Genomic DNA, 21,630 nt, shown 5'->3' with positions numbered 1-21,630 from the left:
AAAAACTTTTATTTCCTCTACTTAAATCAATTTCTAGAAATTCTGCTCAGAGAATGTAATATATTTCTACTGAAAATACTTTTAATTTTTTTTCCTAATTTTTTTTCTAAGAATAGAAGGAAGGTGCCATTATTGTTTTGCTTCAGAAGCCAGTCCCTACTATCAGAAAAGACTTGGCATGGCCACACACACACACAAGTGTTCAGGTGCAGCATCATACAGATCAGTAAAGAAGATACAAAAAAACCATAGTGTATAATACTGTGACAGTTTTTCAATATATTCATATACAGTAATCGCTGACTACCTGTAACTAAACTGGCCACAAATCCTGAAGAACCTTGTCTATAAAATTGAGTAACCCATCAATATGTTGTATCTCTTCTAAAAATACCCGTATTTTACACTAATATACAAGGTATCTGCTTGCAAACACAGAAGTAGCCATAAATAAAACTTTATTCTTTCATTTCATTTACAAGCTACCAAGTACCATGTATTTACACAGCACTGGACACTTAAAGTAGTTGCAGTCACAAAATGATCCAGACAGCTGTTGATAAAGTAAAGGATCTTAAGATAAAAGCAAAGTAATACTGTAACAGATAAGTGGCAAAAAGCAGTTTTGCCATAATGATCAGACTTGCATGTTGCATCAATTCTGGTTGAAACGACTGAGCGCCATGCGATTCTCAGCTTCGTTTGCAGTCTGGCTAAAGTTTGTACAGTCATTTCTCTTTTGCAGTTATTAAAATAAAAAAGTTAAAAACTATAGCAGCAACAAGCAAACCCTGTGACAGGAAGGCAAGGTTTAAGAACTAAAAAAGTTTATACAATGTGCTTAGGAAGGTTGCAGAATTTATCTTCCATCGGCTGGAGTTCGACTGAGTGACAACATGATTCGGGCGTATCTTTCACACAGTTCGTGTGTGGAGTAGGAGGGTAACTTTGGCGGGTCATTGAAACCTTTAATCTCTGTAGAACAATCTAGCAGTTTTGGCAGGAAATCTGTCAGCTTTTCTTGCAAGTTAGCTGCAAATAAAACAAGAAAAACAAACATAAGCATTTACATCTGCATGTGGAATTCTCCTTTTTCTGCCCAATGTTGACTTTTTTTTTTTACTGATGGGTGGGAAGAGGAGTAGTTTTCACTTGGTATAATCCACTTTCTTCAGGTCTGCCAACAATAACTTGGACATACCAATTCCTAGTAAGATGTTAATATAAATGCCCCTTCAGATGGTCTAACACGACAAATGGTTTTCCGTTCAAGAAGTATGTTTCCTTTAAGACCTAATGCCCCAGTGCAATATATAGAAAAACTGTTTATTTAAATGTGTACGGGACTATTCAAAAGTCAGGGTAGCTCAAAATACATTACCAAGACACAAAAGATACAGGCTCAATTCAAGACACTGAAAACATTGCTTTTATAAAAACGGTGCACAAGGGCCTTTTACCTTAATGAATAAATGACTTACGTTCCATTTCTTGTCCAAGATAGGAACACCAACGGTTTCTCATATCTTCCACAGCAACAATATCTTTTTCTTCCATTTCATCCACCAGTAGTAATGGCAAACACGGGACAATAAGCTCATTCATAATGATCAGGCCATTATTTACTTCCTGATCATCTCCCGATTCAAACAGTGCTGCAGCATGTTCATTTAGTTTCTTCATAAACCACCACAAAAAAGGAAAGCCTTTAAGTATACAGCATTTCACATTCTACCATGCATCAGTTTCTGTTTGGTTTAAAGCACAGTCTTCCTACAAAGCTACCTGGTAATTTGTATGGACCACAGTTGCACTTTAACATTTACAGCAAGGATGCATACACTCTATTAAACCACTTGATCTTGTGCTATTCCTCAAGCCACTTCATTTGATACCTGCCAACTCAGCCTTTGCAGCTGTTCTTTTTAAGACTGAGGTCCTATCACCTGCTTTTGTTTTCTCGCTATTGCCAAAAGTGAGATAATCAAGGAAAAGCTCGTTCCCTGCTGCTGTCTTTTCCAATGTCTGTCTCCCTGTCAAACTGTAGCAACAGGGTGAGTCTGCTCACCAACACTGTCAACTGTTGTTCCTACCCAGCCCCGACATGATGGCAGTGAGCACGCTATTTACAATCATAAAGATGATGATCGATTATTCAAAAAAAAAAAAAAGGGAAGAATGTTTTCCTTCTTAGTTTTGCTTTTTTTCCTTACTCAAGTCTAAGTATTAACTTGTTCATGAAAGGGGGGTTTGGTTGGTTTTGTTCTACAGGACGGCAACACTTTTCTAATTAATTTTGTTAAAGCTATGCAGCAAGTTCAGCTTTTTGAAACATACTTCACCCTTCACTTACTAGCAAACATTCTCGTCTGTAGTGAGATATCAGCTCTTCATCATGCCCTCTGTACGGGCCTTTGGACAAGAGTTCTTTGTTATTCTGGTAAGCATAGATAAGGTAGAGCAAGGCTTCCATATAGCTGAAGTAAAGAAACAAAAACCATTAGATGCAACGTCCAGGTACCACCTGTTTCAAGCTAACTACCGTGCTCTTCAAAGGACAGGTAACTTCACCTGCCTGTTTGTCTATAAGTCCACCCCTCCCCACCAATCTCTTCATAATGTTTTTTCTACCACACAGTTTCATCTTTTATGCACATTATCAGGTTAGATCACTTGCACATGAAGTCTGATCCAAAGCTCGCTGAAACCAATGGATATAATTTCACTCACTTCAACAATAGCTTTGGATTAGCCTTGAGTATACATGAAAAGTTAATTTTTCCTGCGTGCATTTACGTCACGTTAGGTTTGATCTTCTGTTGCCATATATAGCTCGATAACATTCTACACCTTAGCAAATAAGATTTAAAGCTGTCACCTTATTTCTAAAAAATAAATTGTGGATTTTTAGCCTCACTAACTGCAAGTTCTTCCAAACTATCGAAGTCTAAAGCGATGGAAGAAGCCACAACAGCATTTCAAAAGCAGAAGTGATGCTAGACTGTTGATATTTCTGTCTTTAATCTAAATGCAGAAGATAAATACAAGCCTAATTGGTATAGGACGAGTAACAGAGGACCTAAGAACCTAACAGTTAATAACCAACAGAGGTCCCTTCACACACAGATTAACAATCTCCCCTCACATTGTTGCATACCATTTCCAGCAGACACCTTAAATTGTTAATTCTCTGACTTACAGAAACCCAGCTATGACAGACAGCCACTGAAAGCAGTTCAGGCAGCTACCCTAAAAACAAGCAGCTAGAAATCTCATTCTATTCGAACTAAAAATATCTAGGAAGAGAAATTTCCTAACGGAGTGGTTAGAGAACAGTACATTGTGCACTCACTCACTCCTAGTGAGAACAGGAGGTCATGGTTAAGGTTTAAACTACCAAAACCAAACCACAAACTACTAAAAATGGCTAAAAATTATGTGTGAGCACACACAGGGCATACCTGAAAAATACATATCAGAATTTTCCAAAGTAGACAAACTCAAGACTTACAGTAATGCCTCCCAATGAGGCAACATAAAAAGAAGGGAAAAGGCTTCTTGAACTAGCAATGGTTCCTTAAAGCTTTACCTTCTAATATCCCTGTTGAGAAGAACAAGATGAAGCCCAACACCATAATTTCAGAATCTACTGTGAAATTATTTCTTCCACCATGAGATCTGCTCATAGCCTCTTGCAATTCTAAATATTTATTGCTTACGTAATTAATATATTACATTACAAGTACAGTCACTGTTCTCCACCTTTTTGTCCTCAAAATACAAAGCTATGCTTTCATTAAAAGAAGTAGTCTATTACCCTCTCCTCAAGTCCATTTCTCCGGCTCATGAAAACTCTTCACACCACTGATCACCAACACAACTGACCAGACAGCAGAAAACTTGACGTAGAAGGAAAGGGGAGATGATGATTGCAAGGAACTGGAATTGCTGGATATAAAGCCAGAGGAACAGGACCTTCTCTCCCTTTTCGTTCGAAATTGCAGCGTCAACAACTCAGTTGATCCAAATTAAAAACTTGCTGCTGGTAGTGGCCTTATTCCCAGTCCCTCTCTTCCTGCTCCTTCCCACAGTTGTGTGACCTTTCCCTGAAACAACTGTAGTGCCATCTAACAGCAATGTAAGCTATTTTAAATCATCATTACTGTACATCCAAGCTCAGAGTCCGATATCTTGAGAGTCTGAGGAATACGATTACAGTGTAAATTAGCAACAGATTCTGCCTTTTCACACCTGAAGTGTATATAAGCTCCAGCCTATGAAGCCTAAGCCTAAAAATCACTGAGGCTGCTCACAGAATTATGGAGCTCACTGGGTCTAGGCTTTGGAAAAGATGCTGAAATCACAGGCTGGCTAAATTTTAGCACTGCTTTGGAAAAGGCATTTCAGTTAAAACTGAAAAACTGTATTGGCTTTCCAAGAAACCTGAAAGGCAACTGCTAAGGTCTATGGTTTGTTCACTTTTCAGTTACTACCACAAGAGCAAGCTACAGGTGAAACTCCTGCCAAGGTTCATTAGCTGGCTGCATTCATCTCACCCACAGCAGGTTCCTACTCTATAGTACACTCAGAGAAGATATGCCTGAAAGACCCTTTAATTCTCCACCTGCAGTGAAAAGAGGGCCTTGCCAACCACCATAAGGGATCATGAGTGAACACTGAAAGTAGGCATGACTTCCCAGTGCTCAGCATAAGGTGATTTGAAGGTGTTGTTTCCTTTGCACCTTCAAACGCGGTCTTGTATGTTCCGCACTCCAGCACCAAGACCTACAAAAGCAAGCTACACAGAGAAGAAAAGATACACCAAACTACTTCTTTAATGTTGATTTTGTGTTTGTTTAACACAGCACAATTATTTAAGAAAATCAGAGACTACCTGGATAAAGGCTGATTTTTGGCTCCATCTAGAGATTGAGTGCTGCTAGGTACCAAATAGTGTTATTAAACTAAGAAAAGTTGGTCGACTGAGGGAGATGGGTTTCTGAAAAAAGCCTCAAAACAGTCCTGCTGCTGAAGGTCATATTTCAATTATGAAAGTCTATATTTTCGAAGTATTTTTAAAGTTACATTTTTATGATTTCAGTGTTAATAAGGGAATTGGAAGAGTTCATCAGTTTGGTCTCGTTTTCAGAATAAGGATGGTAGTACTGCCCTCTAGAGTGTACAAGATGTGATCCTCAGTAAATCTCTCAGTCCCTTGGGAACCTGCAGCTGAAACACGAGTGTGTAAGTGCAACAGATGCCTTTAGAGTAGGTCAATGGATACCCAGATCCTGGCCCATCCTCTAAGCATCCTTAACCCTAGTCTTACTGTCTTTGTCGTCATTACATAATGTCGAAGCATTTATGAAATTGCATTTCTTGCCAAAGCGAATGAATGCTACACTTGTTTGGATGTTAGATGAGTCTGATATTGGTCAGAAATAAAAAATATGCTATTATCAGAGTCTAAGACTGCTCATTATAGACTTGTTTTCTAAATTACGAAGATGTTTGGTAACAAATGCCTCACCCTAATTTTGCAAATTAATGTAAATAATGGAAAAGTATACCAAAAATGCTGTTCAGCACAAAGCAGAAACCTGTGCTTCCCTCCCTCCCCCCTGGCATAATCAGAATATATGATGGTAAGAAGTGGATTAGTGAAAACACTGGTATTTTGCAGTTGAAGGTGCCATCCTGGAGTCCCAGTGCCAAGGCACTTGAAGATCTTCCATTCCCGCCTGCATGCTTAGAGCATGCATGAAGTCCAGGGGCAACAAGGAGGGTCCCTATATGCCACACTGATGCCTGTGACATTTTTGCCTCCTTAAGGGATTGAGCAATACCAGAGTGTTTATTTTTCAAATAGGCCAGGCAATCTTCTGACCAACCTTTGTACGTAAGCTGTTCAAGACTGACAAAGTAGCATATCACAATTTGGATTATTAATGAATGTACTACTTATTACACACTAGCAACCAGAAGACAAAACAAGACTATGGGCTCATGGGTTTAGCCACTATACAAAGATGTAGCTTGTTACAAAGACAAGGCAGTGTCTTTTCCAATCAATTTTCCTGTTTTGTTTGGGGCCTTTCTTGTCTGGGAGCATGTAAGACAAGAAAGAAATATGAAGCAATTTACTAGACAACATACACACAAGAAATAGAGTTTGATTCCCACTATAATTCCCCTACCTACTGTGTTATACAGGAGAAAATCAGTGATTGACTGCAGAACTGTTTTCACAGTCAAAAATTTGTATCGTGATAGCTCAATTTTCACACAAGAGATGTCAGTCACTGGATATTTTGCAGCTAATCATTTTGTTCCTTTGGCTTGGCATGGGAGGAAGAGGCAGTTTTGAAAAATTCTGTTTCAAAGACTCTCTTCTGCAGAATGTTTTTAGGCATTTATACTGTCATCACCATCCTTGTTGCACGTAGTAGATCAGAGTATAAGTTTTAGCTGTAGTGCATTAAGTACATAAATGTCACCAATTTTATATAGCCACAATTCCTGACTTGGTTGGAAAAGAGAAGGGAATGAATCACCACTGCCTTGTGGAGCTAAGAAGAATCAGCTACAACTATGATAGTTATGCATGATAGTCTCCTTAAATATGTTCGTTTTTCCTGACCTTTAAAGCCCATCACAGGTAGAATTTTGGCTCAGACAAATGCAGAAGGCAAAATTGCTTTTGTGGGAAGACCCAAGAAAAAGATGGATAAGACGGGGACTTGATTAATTGCGATTGCTGATGAAAGCAGATAAATGTATATGTGCCTCTCTGCGGTGCCAGAGAGGAAAGGTTTTTATGTCTGAGGGGTACCCAGAGCACTTAGATTAGGAGAGAAGGAGGAATACAGGTGGAGGGTGCTCTGAAAAGAGTACGTGGCTTGATAAGGAAAGAGGAAATGGAGATTAAGAATAGGAAGCTGAGGGAAGGTAGATGCAAGACTGAAGACATTAATGGACCAAATAAATGCTTAAATAAAACGAAGAATACATTAAACAATACTTAATTTTAAGAATAGCTTTACTTATCAATATTACATTTTGCCTTCAAATTGCTCTACCACATTTGAGTTCTATACTACCACTTACCTCTTTTTTTGGAAAAACTCCAGTCCTACCATGAGAAACATGGTGGTTTCCCTGAAATTTCTATAGTCTTGATGCCATCTCTGCATATAAGAAAGGGTATATAGAATTTCATCCACAAACATGAAATACAATTTACTACACACATACTTTACTTAGTGCTGAATACTCACAGTAAGTGCTAAGGACTCCTAGTAAGCTTGCATGTGGGAAAAGTCCGCCTGCATCCCCCCTCCCTCAATAAAAAGCAAATTCTTAAATACCTAAAATATTTCTAAATGAGATTATTTTTACAGAATGCATTACCATTTGAAAGGAACACCAAGCATCTTTGGACAGCCAGTGTCAGTATTATGAGATCCCCTTTTTCTTCTCAAAAAGAGTTGAGAAGCTAATAGCCTTTTTTTCTTCCCTACATTACACTCAGTTATTTACTCAGAAAGCGTTAGAAAGCTTTTTCATACACTAATATTAAGCTTAACTTTCAATATAAGAATGACATAGAAAAAGCTTGAACACATGACATGGGAAGTGACAAAGAAAAACAAATACAATTCAGATCGTGGAGATATTTATACTGGAGTAAAACATTTATCCTACTGCATCATCATTTATATGAAGTGACTACTGGTACACTTTACAGGTAAATACTCTAAGTGAAAAAGGTGCTTTTACTGCAGTTGGTTAGTAGCCAACTTTCAATTGCTTACTAAAGACAAAAATAGGGGACAGCATACCATAATATATAGCCACTTACAGATTCAACACAAAGAGCATGAGAAAGGGTCCATGAAATGCCAGCTCACTACAGAGGACAAATACTGATACAATCTTTGGAGAAACCACCAACTATCTGCTTCAGGAGCTAAAAAAGTGGCTCTGTCTGCAGGGGAATAAAAGACACCCCACTCCCTCACTCTTAAAGTTAAGTCCAGAATTGTTTATTCTACCTGTGCAACGCCATTCAGAAAATGGTAAGACATTGAGCCTTGCACAGCCTAAAAAATGCAACAGAAATCCCACTGTGAGAGTCCTTTCCCCTCACAGGTCAGGGATGTTATGCTGTAATGTAGTAGGCATCTACTGTAGGTCCTAAATGTGGCAATGAGAAACGACAAGTAAATATTTTTCATTTGGTTTGTTGAGAGGAAGCTTACTCCCATAGTCCTCCCGAACAAACTGTTTGGGCCGACGAGCATAACAATGAGGTTTAAGTGGTGCACTGGAATCTGCCTAGGACATAGATATCCCCTGTTAAGAGGCCTTTATGAACAGTATTACACAGAGTTGAAACTGATGTTGTAAAACCAGCTACAGACTTAGCTTTAAATATGAGATGAATTATTTTGGCAAATATTAGTCACAATTACTTAATGTCTGAGATTTGCTCTTCTTTCCAAGTTTTTCTAAATAGTGCAGGAGGAAAAATTCAATGCATAAACTGGTTACGTATGGTCTCAGCAAACAAAAGAATTTGGTGCTCATAAGAAAATGGGAATGGCTGCAGAGACAGCTGGAGGAAAAGCACAAATGTGACCCAGTTCTCAAGATGTGTAAGGCTGGGCTTAGACCACTCTCACTCCTTCACTGCTAGCTGTTTCTGACTAGAGAAAGCCAGCTGACTCACATGGTGATAAATTATGAAATACTGTTAGTGACGTTGAGACACATTAAGGAGTAAGAACAAATGTCAAACTTGACATTCATGGCTTAAATCACTAGAATTACAGATGTGGAAAAACCAGCTTTAGATCACCTGGTCAGAGCAGCATTCCTACAAATAAATGGTCTTCCAATAACCAGTTTTAACTTCTTAGTGTAAGACAAGAAGGAATTTGTGAAGATAAAAGTCAGCTTACTGATAACTATTTCACATCGCAGTTTAATTTAAAGCATAAAAAATACTGACCTCATATTCCTCCATGTTTACTTCATCTGGCTTTATCATTTCAAGTTTAGCTTGAGCAACCTTCATTATGTTACGGCACCTTACAAAAAGCAACAAGAAATCATGGAAAATTACTGGAAATTCACAAAGGATATTATCCATACAAAGACAGCAGCCTCAAACAATGTAAGTTACAGCCTTATGCAAAACAGTATGAAAACACTGTGGAAAATGTGCTTGTTGTTATGCATGGTATAATCAGCAGGAGAGGGCATACTTTAGAAGTACATGTGAGGGAGGCCTGTGCTGTTTAACAATTACTTCTTGTTTTATTTTGCCAAATTGCCACATTGCTCAGTCTTTCTTTTTAATTCAAAGTTCAGATGGCTTGAAACTCCTCGGTATTTACTTTGCAAAAGTAACACTAGAGGATCATTCACTATGCAGAAATCAGACTAATGTTCTCTACCTTTCCATTTATTTATTTCTTTAAATAAGTAAATATATAGAATTTCAAGTGGAAAAGAGACATTGTCTTGCATTCAAGTAAGTTACCCATATAGCTTGCAAGGCTTTGCTGTCTACTGCTGGCTTTCGGGGCAGTGAAGAATGCAAACTATACAGCCTTACACAGTGTTTTGAAAGAAGGTACAGAAATCTATGTGCAAAATTATGAGCAACGCAGAATATTTATCTTTATTTCATAACAATAGAAAGCCAACTTCTTGTTTACTCTTTTTACAGAGATCTTTATAAAGATATTTTTTACAAAAATATACCTGCAAGCTCTTAACTAGAAGATAAAGCCAAACACACACACTAGCCTTCCCTCTATTGCGTGCACTGTCTGAATACAAAGGGGCGTCTCCACCCATCAGAAAACGTTTGTGAGCACAGGAAATGACACATGCAGATCTTATTACCTTTCATCAAAGCTAAGATTGTGATCTCCAAACTGTTCCAGTAACGTTCTCTCAATTATCTTCTTTGGTGCCTGGTTTTGGATGAAGTAAACAATTGCATGACGCAAACGGTAATCACATTCAGGTGGTGGATCTTCCTGGGCTAATTTTAGCAGACGCGTGTATTCCAATTTAATTGCCTAAGTAATTTTAAAAATAGACATTATTCTTTCTAGCTTTTAACTCTTAAACATCACAGACAGTAACAGGATAATTCACGTCCCATGGCCTTTTGCCTACAAAATTATTTTTTAGCAATTCCACACTCCACCCTTCTAAAAAGTCTGAACTACATTTTAAAAAAAAAACCAAACCAAAAAAACCACACAACAGACCAACCAAACAGACAGACAGTAAAGTTGTTCCTGTCTCTCCCCAGCTAAGCTTGCCAAAATCCCAGGTAGACCTTTACTTCAAAAGCAGTCCCAATCCTCTGCTACATCTCCCTGGGAGAAGGTTTATCCAATTCCTAGAGAGGCATCTTTAAGCATTTACAGTCCAAAAGCAGTATAAGATTTCAGACACTTAAAAGAATCTTCTAAAATCTCATAAGGTAAAAAAGGTACCTTTAATACATGGTTAAAATGCAAATACATGAATAAAACAAGTTCTACAGAAAGTTTAATAAACACGTATGATTTTGGAAACACTAAGTGAGAATGGAAAATGTCTTCCAACAAAAATCAAGTTGTAGGATTTCTAAAGAAAATAATACTTCAATATGAATAGTATTAGTCTCCTACAGGGCAGGACGGAGTCCTCGCTGAATATTTTAGATCAACTTTAGAGGTCATCAGAAGCATTTACTTTTCCAGCTTTGCAAGCACATTAGATTTTAATGAACATCATCTGTTATGTTCATTAGATTTTATTCACTGGAACTATACAGCATGAACAAGAGCAACAACAAGAAAAATAATTAGAAAAATGGTGACAAATGTTAATATGTTCCATAATTTATCTCTCAAAATAGGGAGGTGATCAGATTGTTTGCTAACACTAAATGTAGACTTGAAACAAATGACTTAACACAGTAGCTTCACACACTAGCCAAGTTTCAATACAACATACGCACAAAATAAAGCTCCAAAGCAGGCAGAAAAATATCCTGTCCAATATTTCAAATTCCTTCATGTTGAAATACCTGGCAGTAGCAGGTAACTTCTTGACGTTTAACTATCAGAAATTTGGGCTCCCATCCTCTACTAACAGACATTTTGTTTCAGGACTAAACACGTGGGTAGGATACTATTTATACAGGTTTAAACACAGAGCATGTGGAGAACTTGAAAACTTAGGAGAACGTTCTGCATCAATAATTTTAAGTACTAATCATATGCATTATCATTAAAAAGGAAGTTTGGGGAACTGATGATAAATATCAAAAGCCACAGACAGAGTTTCTAGTCTTACATCAGAAGAAGTTCTACCATTAGACAACCAACATGGATAACTATGCAATTAAACCCTGTTTATTGGGGTAGGCCAGAAACAAAAAGCAATTGCTAGCAGACATTTAATTTTTCAGAGAATTACTTAGAAGTAGGAAAAACCGCAACACAAATCCTATATTTTTATATACATATTTAAACAAAATAAAATGGTATACTACAGATTCAGAAATCCTATGTACAATGAAAAAAATAACAGTATTTCTTTACACAATAGAGGAAAAAGGGATGGTAAAGAAAGTATTATATGTTTTCATTTTCTCACTGAGAATGTTATATAAAGATCTTAAGGCAAACATTCTGTAAGGAACTGTCTATAAAGTCTAAAGGAAGATGATTGGAAGAGGTCACTGATGGAAGAAATATCTTAATGGGTTTGTATTAGTCACGTCTCAAGCCTGAGATCTAAAGGGGGACTGAAACCTTGGCAGTAACAATGACCCACGTCAAATGGGTTTTACGTGGGTTACACTAAAACAAAGACATCATAGAAAAAACCCAACACTTTTCTGTAAACACTCGTTTTATAAAAAAAACACATGAAGAAACCCAGAATACAACAGTATTAAAAAATATCATAGCAGCTTTTACAGCGAGTTTATGGAGTAATGTTAGATTTCATATGATATGTTTCAAAATACAAAATTTTGTTACTAAGTAGGACCACTTCATCTGCATACATTCATACTAATGTATTCTTCAAAAATGAAGCATGTTCCACCTCTTCTAAGTTATTGCAAACATGATTCAGCTGAAAATGAGTAAGGAAACTTTTCTACTCTCCAACAATTTAGTGTCAGAACATTTTCTCACTCAGAGAGAAATTCTGTCCCCTGTGAAGTGAAAGTGTTTAAGCATTCAAAATTAAAGACCGAAAAACGTTTCAACTGAGCATTGTTTTGATAACTCTGAAGCACTAAATATAATTTTATTTTGAACTGCATTTCTGTTTTAAAAATTATCAAAACACCCTTCATATTCAAAAAATAATTTGGTGTAATTAAACTTTCTGGTGAAGAGTTTGATTTGATCAAATGAGGATTTTTTTCCGTAAAAAAGTAAAAGATTAGCATCTTTTCATTAAGTAATAAGTTTTGGGGAAAAAAAACCCAAAACAAACCACCACCCGCACTGAATCCCAAACAAAACTTATTTCACTGAACAGAGGCTATGGCAGGTGTCTCTCCATTCCCTGAGGGCAGGCACGGTTACCAGAGACAGCCCTGTAAACAACTGTTATGGTCATAACACTTCTCTAAGTATCCATTACAAAAACCCCATACAAACAGACAAACAAACAAACCAACCCACCCGTGAGATTTCAATCTCCTTACCAAGGGATTAAGAGCATTTTTTGTTGTTGGGGGGGTGGGTGGGGGTGTTTGGTTGGTTGTTGTTTGTTTGGGATTTTTTGTTTCTTTTGGTTTTTACAATGTCTTCTAGTGCAACTATACCAGAACAATTAAGAAGAAAACAGACTGGTACTCAACGGCAAGCAAGAAACTTTTTCCCCCCTCCAAATCACATTTGAGAGGATTTTACATCATGTCAACGTAATTCCCTTTCTAATACCCTGAAAATTCAAAAGATCATAAGCTAAAAATTCTGCTCAGAAGTTTCTGTATTTAAGACGACTAACATATTTTTAAGTCTGGAATCATTGTGAAGAGTAATAACCACAAAAAGCCTAATGTCTAATTCCATAACACTACATAAATAAATAGGATTGACATCCATGCAGTTACACAAAAGAAAGTAATTTAGATTTACTAAAAATCTTTTAAGGATTACAAAACAAGAACATCTCTTTAAATAAACAACAAATGACTAAACACTGATGTCCCCGGGTGAAAAAACTGATGTCCCAAACAGTCTGGCTAAGGCATGGTTTTTGTTACTAACAGGGGAAAAAAAACGAACATATTCTTATTGATTACACATCTAGGTTTCATGTTACTTGCTATTATTAGAAAGGTTTCATGTTACTTTCTATTATTAGAAAGGTAAAATGCAGAAAGGTATATAAACTATTTATATCAAGGCAGTGCACTGCTGAATCAACAGGGAAATAGCTGTCTTTTTCAAGGGAGAAATCTAAATGGAGGACTGATATCATAGAAGAGTACGTATAAACACTGGAACAGTCTTAATATGCATCAAAGGGTGGAGGGAGAAGGCATATCTAACAAGAAAAGTCAGAGGAGAAAAAGTTGAAAATGTTAGTTGTACCTTAAAGAACCCTGCTTCTGGCCCACACCTGTCATAAACATTCCTGGCTTTACCTATAGCCATGATAATACCTTGCATGTTCGGGGTCAGCATGACCTGCCACAAGGGATTTAAGGCAAAAGTTTTGAATAATTAATATTTTAATGACCAAATTCAATATGCTTTTAGTCTCATGCAAGATAAAAAGCAACTTAATGCATGCATACATTGAAATGGCACATTTCAATACAGATCTGGTGTGCGTATTCTGCAAGTCAGTCATGGCATGTGTATTATTTTTGCTGTAACAACATATGATTAAAGAAAGCTTACAAAAAAATTGAAGAACTGTGTCAAATACAATTTAAAAGTTACACAGTCAAAACTTCCCAGGAAAGGAACATGCATTGTTCAGCATTAGTATCCATCAGAAACTGCATACTGAATGAGTGCCACCCACGACTACCAAATGATAAAAAAAAGTTTCAAGTAGAAAAATCGCCCAATCACACTTTATATATACTGTACTAAAAACATAGTAAACTACACTGCCTGTATTTTATGTGTATTTCAACATCAAAATAAGGAACCCATTGCTGCAAATGCAATTGGTCCCTGAAGCATTTGTAGACAAATTCTTAAAAAAAAAAAAAAAACCCCAAAACATTTAACAAACACAAAGCCAAAGACACACATCTCTCAGCTATACACATTAGTTATATACAAACAATGTGATACATCTAGGTTACTCAGAAAGGCCTTTCCCATTTGTTATCTGTGAGCAAAGAAAAACACTCCCTTTCTCCCTGCCCAAGGTATAGCTGGCAGAGCAACTGGCACAGCAATAAAAGATGAAGAACCCTAACCTCTCCAGAATAGTTTCCCCACACATAAGAACATTAAAGAAAAAGTGAATACACTTACAAAAGGAACGGGGAAATCGGAAAGAAAGTTACCATCCTCTAGAAAGACAATGGCATGGGGACAACAGTGAAAAAAAGAAAAAACCCCAAAAAGCAGGTCATTAGGGGAGGCTAAATCCTCATGTCTTTAAAAGTGGAGACTTCTGTGAGAAGCCATACTCTGTGACGATGTCAATTAAATCATTTTAATCCCCATCCCATACTCCCAGTTACAACTGATCACAATTACAGGGCAGAATGACCTGAAGTATCCATTTACCTAGGGAAGCAAAAGCTCCTCATAACCCAACCAAGAACACATGCTCAGACACCTGAGAATATGGGCTGCAACAACACTATCCCCAACCAAAACAAACATGGAGTAAGCAGTGTCAAGGCAGGACAGTTTGATGACCCGGCAGTGTTGCTTTCTGCTGCTAAAATAGGGCAGCGGAAAAGAATGTGTCTCAGGATAACACGGGCCTCTCATCTGTTCCTCAAGTAGTACCAGCTACACGCACCACCCTGGGTCTGAATTGGGAAAAAAGAATTTCTCTTTTTTTTTTTTTTTCCTTAAGCTTTGGAAGAGTCAGCTCCACCAGCCATATCAATTTCAGGTTATTTCCATAGATAATTTAATCCTTGAAGTCTGAAAAGCTTAACCTTGGCAAATAAGGGACCGGACTTGAACATTAGCTTTATTGAACTGACAAGAAAGCACAGACATTAAGAACATCACTCACTATCCAGTCACTTTTTAAATAATGTAGTAGTCCACAGTCTATCACCAGCATTTCAAAGGCTATCTGGCCTAACACAAACATTCAACTTCCACAGCTAAAAAGACAAATATACCTCCAGTGTAAATGGTACCATGCAAAGCGTGCCCAATTAGAGTAGCTAGTGCTTTCCTTTCGTATTACATTACAAATTAAGACATTGTTAAGGTTACAAATCGCTAAGCATTTAGTTTTGCAGAAATCTGTTAGGTGTCACGATGTGCAAACATGCCAAAAATTCTCATCAGGCAGCACAAGAAAGCACCGAGGAGGAGCGGTGCACACAATTGCAATCAAATGTACCTCATCGTCATAACCCCCCTCCTCTGACTCAATCACAAAAGTCCCTACATCAGGAATCGCCACCTCTACAACTCGCTGGTTAGGAGCTGGTTGAGCTGGGGCATTATCAGAGCTCTGCAGAAGAAAATCATTATCAGTATGTGTGTGGGGAAATAAAAAAAATAAATCAGAAAAAAAGATAAAATTAGAGACACACAAACTGACAGGCTGGTCAAGTAAAGTGATGCACACTGCTGAAGTTCTGAAAAAAGTTATAAATATCACTTATATTCTCTAATTATTTACAGTTTCTTAATTTCTTAAGCAGTACATTTTAAAATTAAGCCATCATTATTAAAAAGATTTTATTTGTCCTTTATTCACTAATTACATCTTTACAGGTTAGTATGCCAGTATTGCAACTCTAACATCCATTACAAATTTAAGGCAGTTCTTAAAGTATGAGTCTACGAAGCACCACTTCTTTTCATACATTCCACAAAAAAATTACTAAATATAACTGAGGTATCTGACGAATTCATACTAAGGGATGGCAATAAGCCAAAGGCTAACATTTCCTGATCCTCTGGGGAAAAAAAAACAAAAAAGTCTCTAGCAATTAAGATATTTGAAAGAATATTTAAAGGTGCATTACATTCAACAGGTTTATTTTTTAGAAAAGTAATTAGACAGAAAATCAGGGGAAGATTATGTTAGTCACTGAAATTCTTGCTATGTTAAAGTAAGTTTTAAACAACAACAGAGACAAATCTCAGCTCCTGCGGTCTACCATTGTATAACAGCCAGTTTACAACATTTGCAGAACTTAAATCTTGACTCCAGTCTAAGCAGAGTGCCATGCTACTTGTTCTTCAACTATTACAATAGTCTCATTTTTTTAACAAAGATTCCAGAAACACACATAGTATCTATTTACACCTAGCACTGTATAAATACAAAGGAAGACTGTGCAGAGGGTATAAAAAAGGACAAAAGGGCAGAAAATGGACACAAATGATCATGTGGTGACTAACCTACAGTCCTGTTTGTTACATGTTCTGATGTTGGCTTTCCTTCTTTTAAAACGGACAAACAAAAAGTGGAGGAAAGGAATATATGCCTGCATGTCAGAATGCATGTGGAAGTAGAGTAATTAAAAAGCATGCTGACACACTGAGACGGAAGCACAATTCTGCCTGAGTTAAATTTGGGTATACAGAGAGCAGCTTTTAAACATTAACAGGGTACCTTCAGATTACCTAGAAATTTGCTTTAGATTCTAACAGCTGAAATACATTTGTTTCTAAGTAAAAGAGTTTACATGGTTTGGGGATTTTTGTTTCTATTTTTAAAGAGCCATCCACCTTGTTGCAGAACAATGCAGTGAAAATACTGGAACAAGATGACCTGCATCTGCCTCATTAAGCCTATCACAATGTTCCCCACGTGGTTCCTCAACCACCGTCTTGTGAAGTCCTAAGGCTGATGATCACTGTGCAAAGTGTCATTAGCCTGAACTAAAACACCTGATCCATGGAATCAAGTCTGTAAGATTCTTCCACATCCCACCGGGATGGATGCCCACAGACCCTAGAAGGAGGACAGCATCACACAAGATGTTTTATCATGGGTTTGGTATATTCACAGCTACCCCTTTAGCTGGAGGTAACTCATATTAAACTGGCTCCCTCTAAGCTGTTCTGTGTTCTGAGAACTCAAAAAAGTCAGATGTGCAGTAGCCTAACACGTTAGTGGCAGAGCATCTTTTCATCCAGGGTTAGATTAGATTCCCTGTTGGCTTTGATTTCAGTTTAGCAGAGAAAGCGTGCTTCTCTGCTCTCCTGACACCACAGGAGAGAGGGATGGAAAACACGTCAGGTGTTAAGACTCAACAAGTTGTCACGTCATTTTCAAAGGACTTTCCCGTTGGCCCCAAAGATATCTGGGGCTAGACTGCTTTTGTTTAATGAGGATTCATACCTGAACTTAGGAAGCATGCTTCAATTTTTGCACAGATCTAAACTGTTCATATCTCTAGTGGTTACTAGGGGTGCCTAAGGAAGCTATACTGTACATTTCGTATGTTTTATCCTTATGGATACAGTTCCAAGACAGATGTATGTATTGCTTTAAAGGCACTTGCTTTTGTGGCAAATACATTGGTCATTTATCTATATTTTTATATGGAAGCAAAAAAAAAATTCCTGAAAGAAAAAACTGTTAAATATTAATAACTCATGAAGTAGTTAACTTCCAATTCCTCTTAGTATCTGTCGTACGAAGTGAAAACAGAATCACCCAACACTAATTCTTGTAACTATTTTAAGTTAATATACGCATCTGATGAATCACAAAAAATAATTTTCACGAAGTTGTGAATTTGCATTAAAGCTACAGAATACTGTTGAAAAACCCCTTATTTTTGAACGCTACTTTAACTTCCATAGGTCTTTCAAGGGAACTCAATTATAATCTTGTATTTCTCAGATAAAAACTTGAATGTTTAAATCAGTATTTTTCAAGTCTTGTACATAGAATGTCAGTGTTTACTCCTCAAAAATAAATGGAACCATCTAACATTTTGGAAAGATGGTGGGCACAAACACAACTGTCATTTGAATAATATGCTGTATTCTTGACAAGTACTTTAATCACATACAGGACATCTGTCTTAGTATTTTTCTTCTACTACACCCATTACTGTAGTACACACTTTCTGGATGGGCTGTACTGTCGACAGTCCCTGAAGAAATAGCAATTTTCAGTTCAAAGTTTACACACACACACACCCTTTTATCAGCTATTATATTATTTCCACTTGCAAAATAAAAGCAAAAGAAGTATTTCAAGCTTCAAAATATCCTCACCGTATCCATTATAGCTTCTGGACCTCTATCTTCTTGTTCAGCTAAAGCTTTATTGATTGCTTGTACAGAATCTTCTTTTAAGTGCTTTGAAAGATCAGTTCTTGATGGCTGCTCTAAATATTCTGGTTCTCCTGCTTGAACTTAGTGACAGAAATAAAATAACAATTTTGTGTGTTAATATAAGCATGAATTCTGAATTGATTAGTTTTATTTGGATCACTGTCTCATAGATAAGGTAACCCACACAGAAAATGCAGGGTAGGTCACACCATTCACAAACACAACTTTACACCAGTCTGCGTCTCGGGTCATTTTGAACACTTTCATGCAAATGGACCCATGATTTTATATTAGGAACAACAGACGTGTCCTATCTATAGGCCCATTAAGGCTCTTGAGTGAGGGGTGTTCATCAATCAATACAGGGGATGACTGAGAACAAAGATGAGATTCTACTTGGACTTTCTGTGGCATACAGACCCAATATATGGAATGACCTACAGCCACTTGAGTGCCAGATGTATTTTTACTTCGCAAAACAATCAACACGTTATATTCTTCTGACTTAAGGGAGATCTCAGTCTCCCCCACTTGAGGGCAATAAAATTGATTAGCATAGCGTCTTATATTCCTTACATGATGAAAGCAAATTTTGGCAGACATAAAACATTCATTTAGCACTTTCCATTACTAACAAAAGAACTAAAACGAGTCCTAAAGCGTTTGTGAAGTCAAACCATACAGAAGATGAAGTCACTCTCCATAGAGATTGCAAAAAGAGAAATGTCATTAAATCACTGAACTTTTTACATTCTGTTTGTAGTCATAGATAGTTATGAGAAATACATGCTCAGTCTTAATGACTCAAAGACAACAATGAGAACATCTGGACAGCAGTCTCGCTACACAAATCCATCATGTCATCTTTCACATAATGTACATACAGCCTTCTGCAAAGGAGCAAAAGGTTGATGCAACCTAAAACCTGACAGGTTTTTCTCTGTCAAAGCAGGCATATGTTTTATAGTCAGATTGCCAGTGGTCCTTATTAGCTAGGTTCCTAGCAGCATTGGCCTCACTGTTGCTGTTCAGAGCCTTTTCCACAATTTTAACACGCTCGTTTTTACATAATGGCTTCTTAAGTGGGCCCTACTATTGCTAACTCTATTCAATACATCACACCAAATAAATTATTCTTCTTTCAGATTTAAATTCTGTCCTAATTTAAAATGAGAAGGTAGGTCTTCTACTCAATCATTCTGAATAGAAGAATATACATCACTTACGGACTAACAAATTCTCAAAACAGACTGGTGAGACTTGTTAATAATTACGTATCTTAAAAGGCCAAAGTTTCTATGGAAAAAAAAAAATAGTTTAGTAGAAGCTAAGCACAACTGGGAGGGAAAAGGCAGCAGAACCAACAAATAATTTTTTTCTTTAAATAAAAAATAAAATGCAAAAAACCCAACAGACTAAACTTCAAGTGCAGTTACCTTGGCCAAGTAAATAGTTATAATTCAAGATTACACAAATTAACTTTCTCTTCCTTTCTTAAGCTGCAAAACAATATATACAAAACCCAGTGATTTTTGGTTCTACTCCTTTTACAAACAAGTAGAAGAAGCTAACCTGGAGCAGGTGAGGGTGCTGGTGCCCTGGGTATCTGAGATAACAACTTCTCCTGCTGTGCTTTCTGAGCGAGTTCTGCATCCCATTCTTCTAGTTCTTTTTCAAAACGTTTGTTGTCTTCCTTGACGTAATCCCTTAGATCAGAAGGCAGCGTGTCCATTCCAACAAGGATCTGTCCTGTTTCTTTGTTAAACTCCTCTGCGGTAACATGAAATATAAATTTCAGGAAAAGAAAGACTAGGGGAAAAGAAAGTATGTTCAACAAATTTCCTCAAGTGAATTACTAGAAACATACAGTACAGCACCAAACCCCCAAAGTATATTACTTCTGACTGTTTTTATTATCTGTCGGGCACTCCTCTGCTACTGAGACGCATGGCTACTGCTCTTGTGATCTTTGGGTTATACATTCTTGGGCACCATCAGATCATTGCCATCTTGAAAGATGAGCCTTTCGGGCCATGAGCACCCTATGATTGTGAACATTCAGAAACAGTCACAAAAAACCACCATAGCTTGATTGCATTACTGCTACATGGAGTTGGACACAACTCAACTTCCCAGCAGAAAAGGGGAAGGAGAGTGGGCCTACAGTGATTTGGAAAGTCAACTGATAAGAACACCAGCTACATGAAGTAAACTTCCTTTTTGCTTCGAGAATGGTCTCTGCAAGAGTATCCCAGATCCTGGGGGATCAATCAGCTGTAATTGTCCCCCAGCAACCACCCTACGGGGCCTATAAACCTATGGCTGCAAGTCCACTACTAATCTGGCAGTCTAGAAATGTCAAGGTTACTATCAGTTCTCACTTAAAAACTGAACAAATGCACACTCCAGCTTTCTGCCCTATGAAAAGGCAGGAACATGAAAATTTTCCACCACCTGTTACTGAATCTCTGACCATTTTCAGTCAGCTTCCTAGCCTCCATTATCAGGCCCCACAAAACTCATACTAAGGAATCTTTGCCCTTTCTCCAAACACTTCCATACAAGCCTTATACTACTACGTGACCTGAAAAAAATTTCCCAATCCATGTATTACTTTGCTTTAATGTGTGGTTGCTGGAGCTAAATTATTCACATTTCAGTACACTGCATAAAGCTTCACGTTTCCACGGTCCAGTAATGTTCATCAGAGTTCTGAAGCTTATGAAAAGCCACATGAGGATTTTAACGTCAAGAGGGTCATTTCTGTATTTCCATATTTCTGTTCTAATTTTCAGTGAGATAACATCTCCAAAATTCTGAACACATGATCACTTGGCTAAAATGTTTACAAATTAGAAAACTTAGTTTATTTTGCTCTCTTAATAATGCTGAAACACTGGCATTATCTTTATTAATCTAAAAGTTGAAGAGCAATTGTTCTACCCACAAAAACAATCTAACAGTTATGAGCATAAACAGAACTTTCAATAATTATTAAAACCATTTCAAAAATCTGGAAATCCATCTGAAATATTTATAAAGCGAGCTTCTATTTCAGCTATTCTATATCATGCAGAAAACATATCCATAACATTACCTTGTATCAAGTATTGTTCCTTATCATTGA

The 21,630-nt window shown here is 37.2% G+C and overlaps 1 protein-coding gene across 1 annotated transcript in view; it reads right to left on the bottom strand.

Moving 5' to 3' along the window:
• Window positions 1–440: 440 nt before the first annotated feature.
• The window catches only part of USP25 (ubiquitin specific peptidase 25), a 96,536-nt gene continuing 75,346 nt past the window's right edge, over window positions 441–21,630 (bottom strand). The window contains 11 exon segments of the mRNA XM_009327891.1: window positions 441–1,032; window positions 1,482–1,677; window positions 2,354–2,477; window positions 7,108–7,187; window positions 9,014–9,092; window positions 9,916–10,094; window positions 13,635–13,730; window positions 15,598–15,711; window positions 18,444–18,583; window positions 20,076–20,273; window positions 21,601–21,630. The exon segment at window positions 21,601–21,630 is cut by the window's right edge and continues 25 nt beyond it. Of these exon segments, the coding sequence (XP_009326166.1) occupies window positions 860–1,032; window positions 1,482–1,677; window positions 2,354–2,477; window positions 7,108–7,187; window positions 9,014–9,092; window positions 9,916–10,094; window positions 13,635–13,730; window positions 15,598–15,711; window positions 18,444–18,583; window positions 20,076–20,273; window positions 21,601–21,630 (1,409 nt within the window). The 3' untranslated portion in view covers window positions 441–859.

Source organism: Pygoscelis adeliae, unplaced genomic scaffold (genome assembly GCF_000699105.1).
Source record: "Pygoscelis adeliae isolate BGI_AS28 unplaced genomic scaffold, ASM69910v1 Scaffold14, whole genome shotgun sequence".
NCBI classification, from domain to species: Eukaryota; Metazoa; Chordata; class Aves; order Sphenisciformes; family Spheniscidae; genus Pygoscelis; species Pygoscelis adeliae.
The sequence above is the reverse complement of the archived record's forward strand: the minus strand, read 5'-3'. Positions and strand labels throughout refer to the sequence as shown.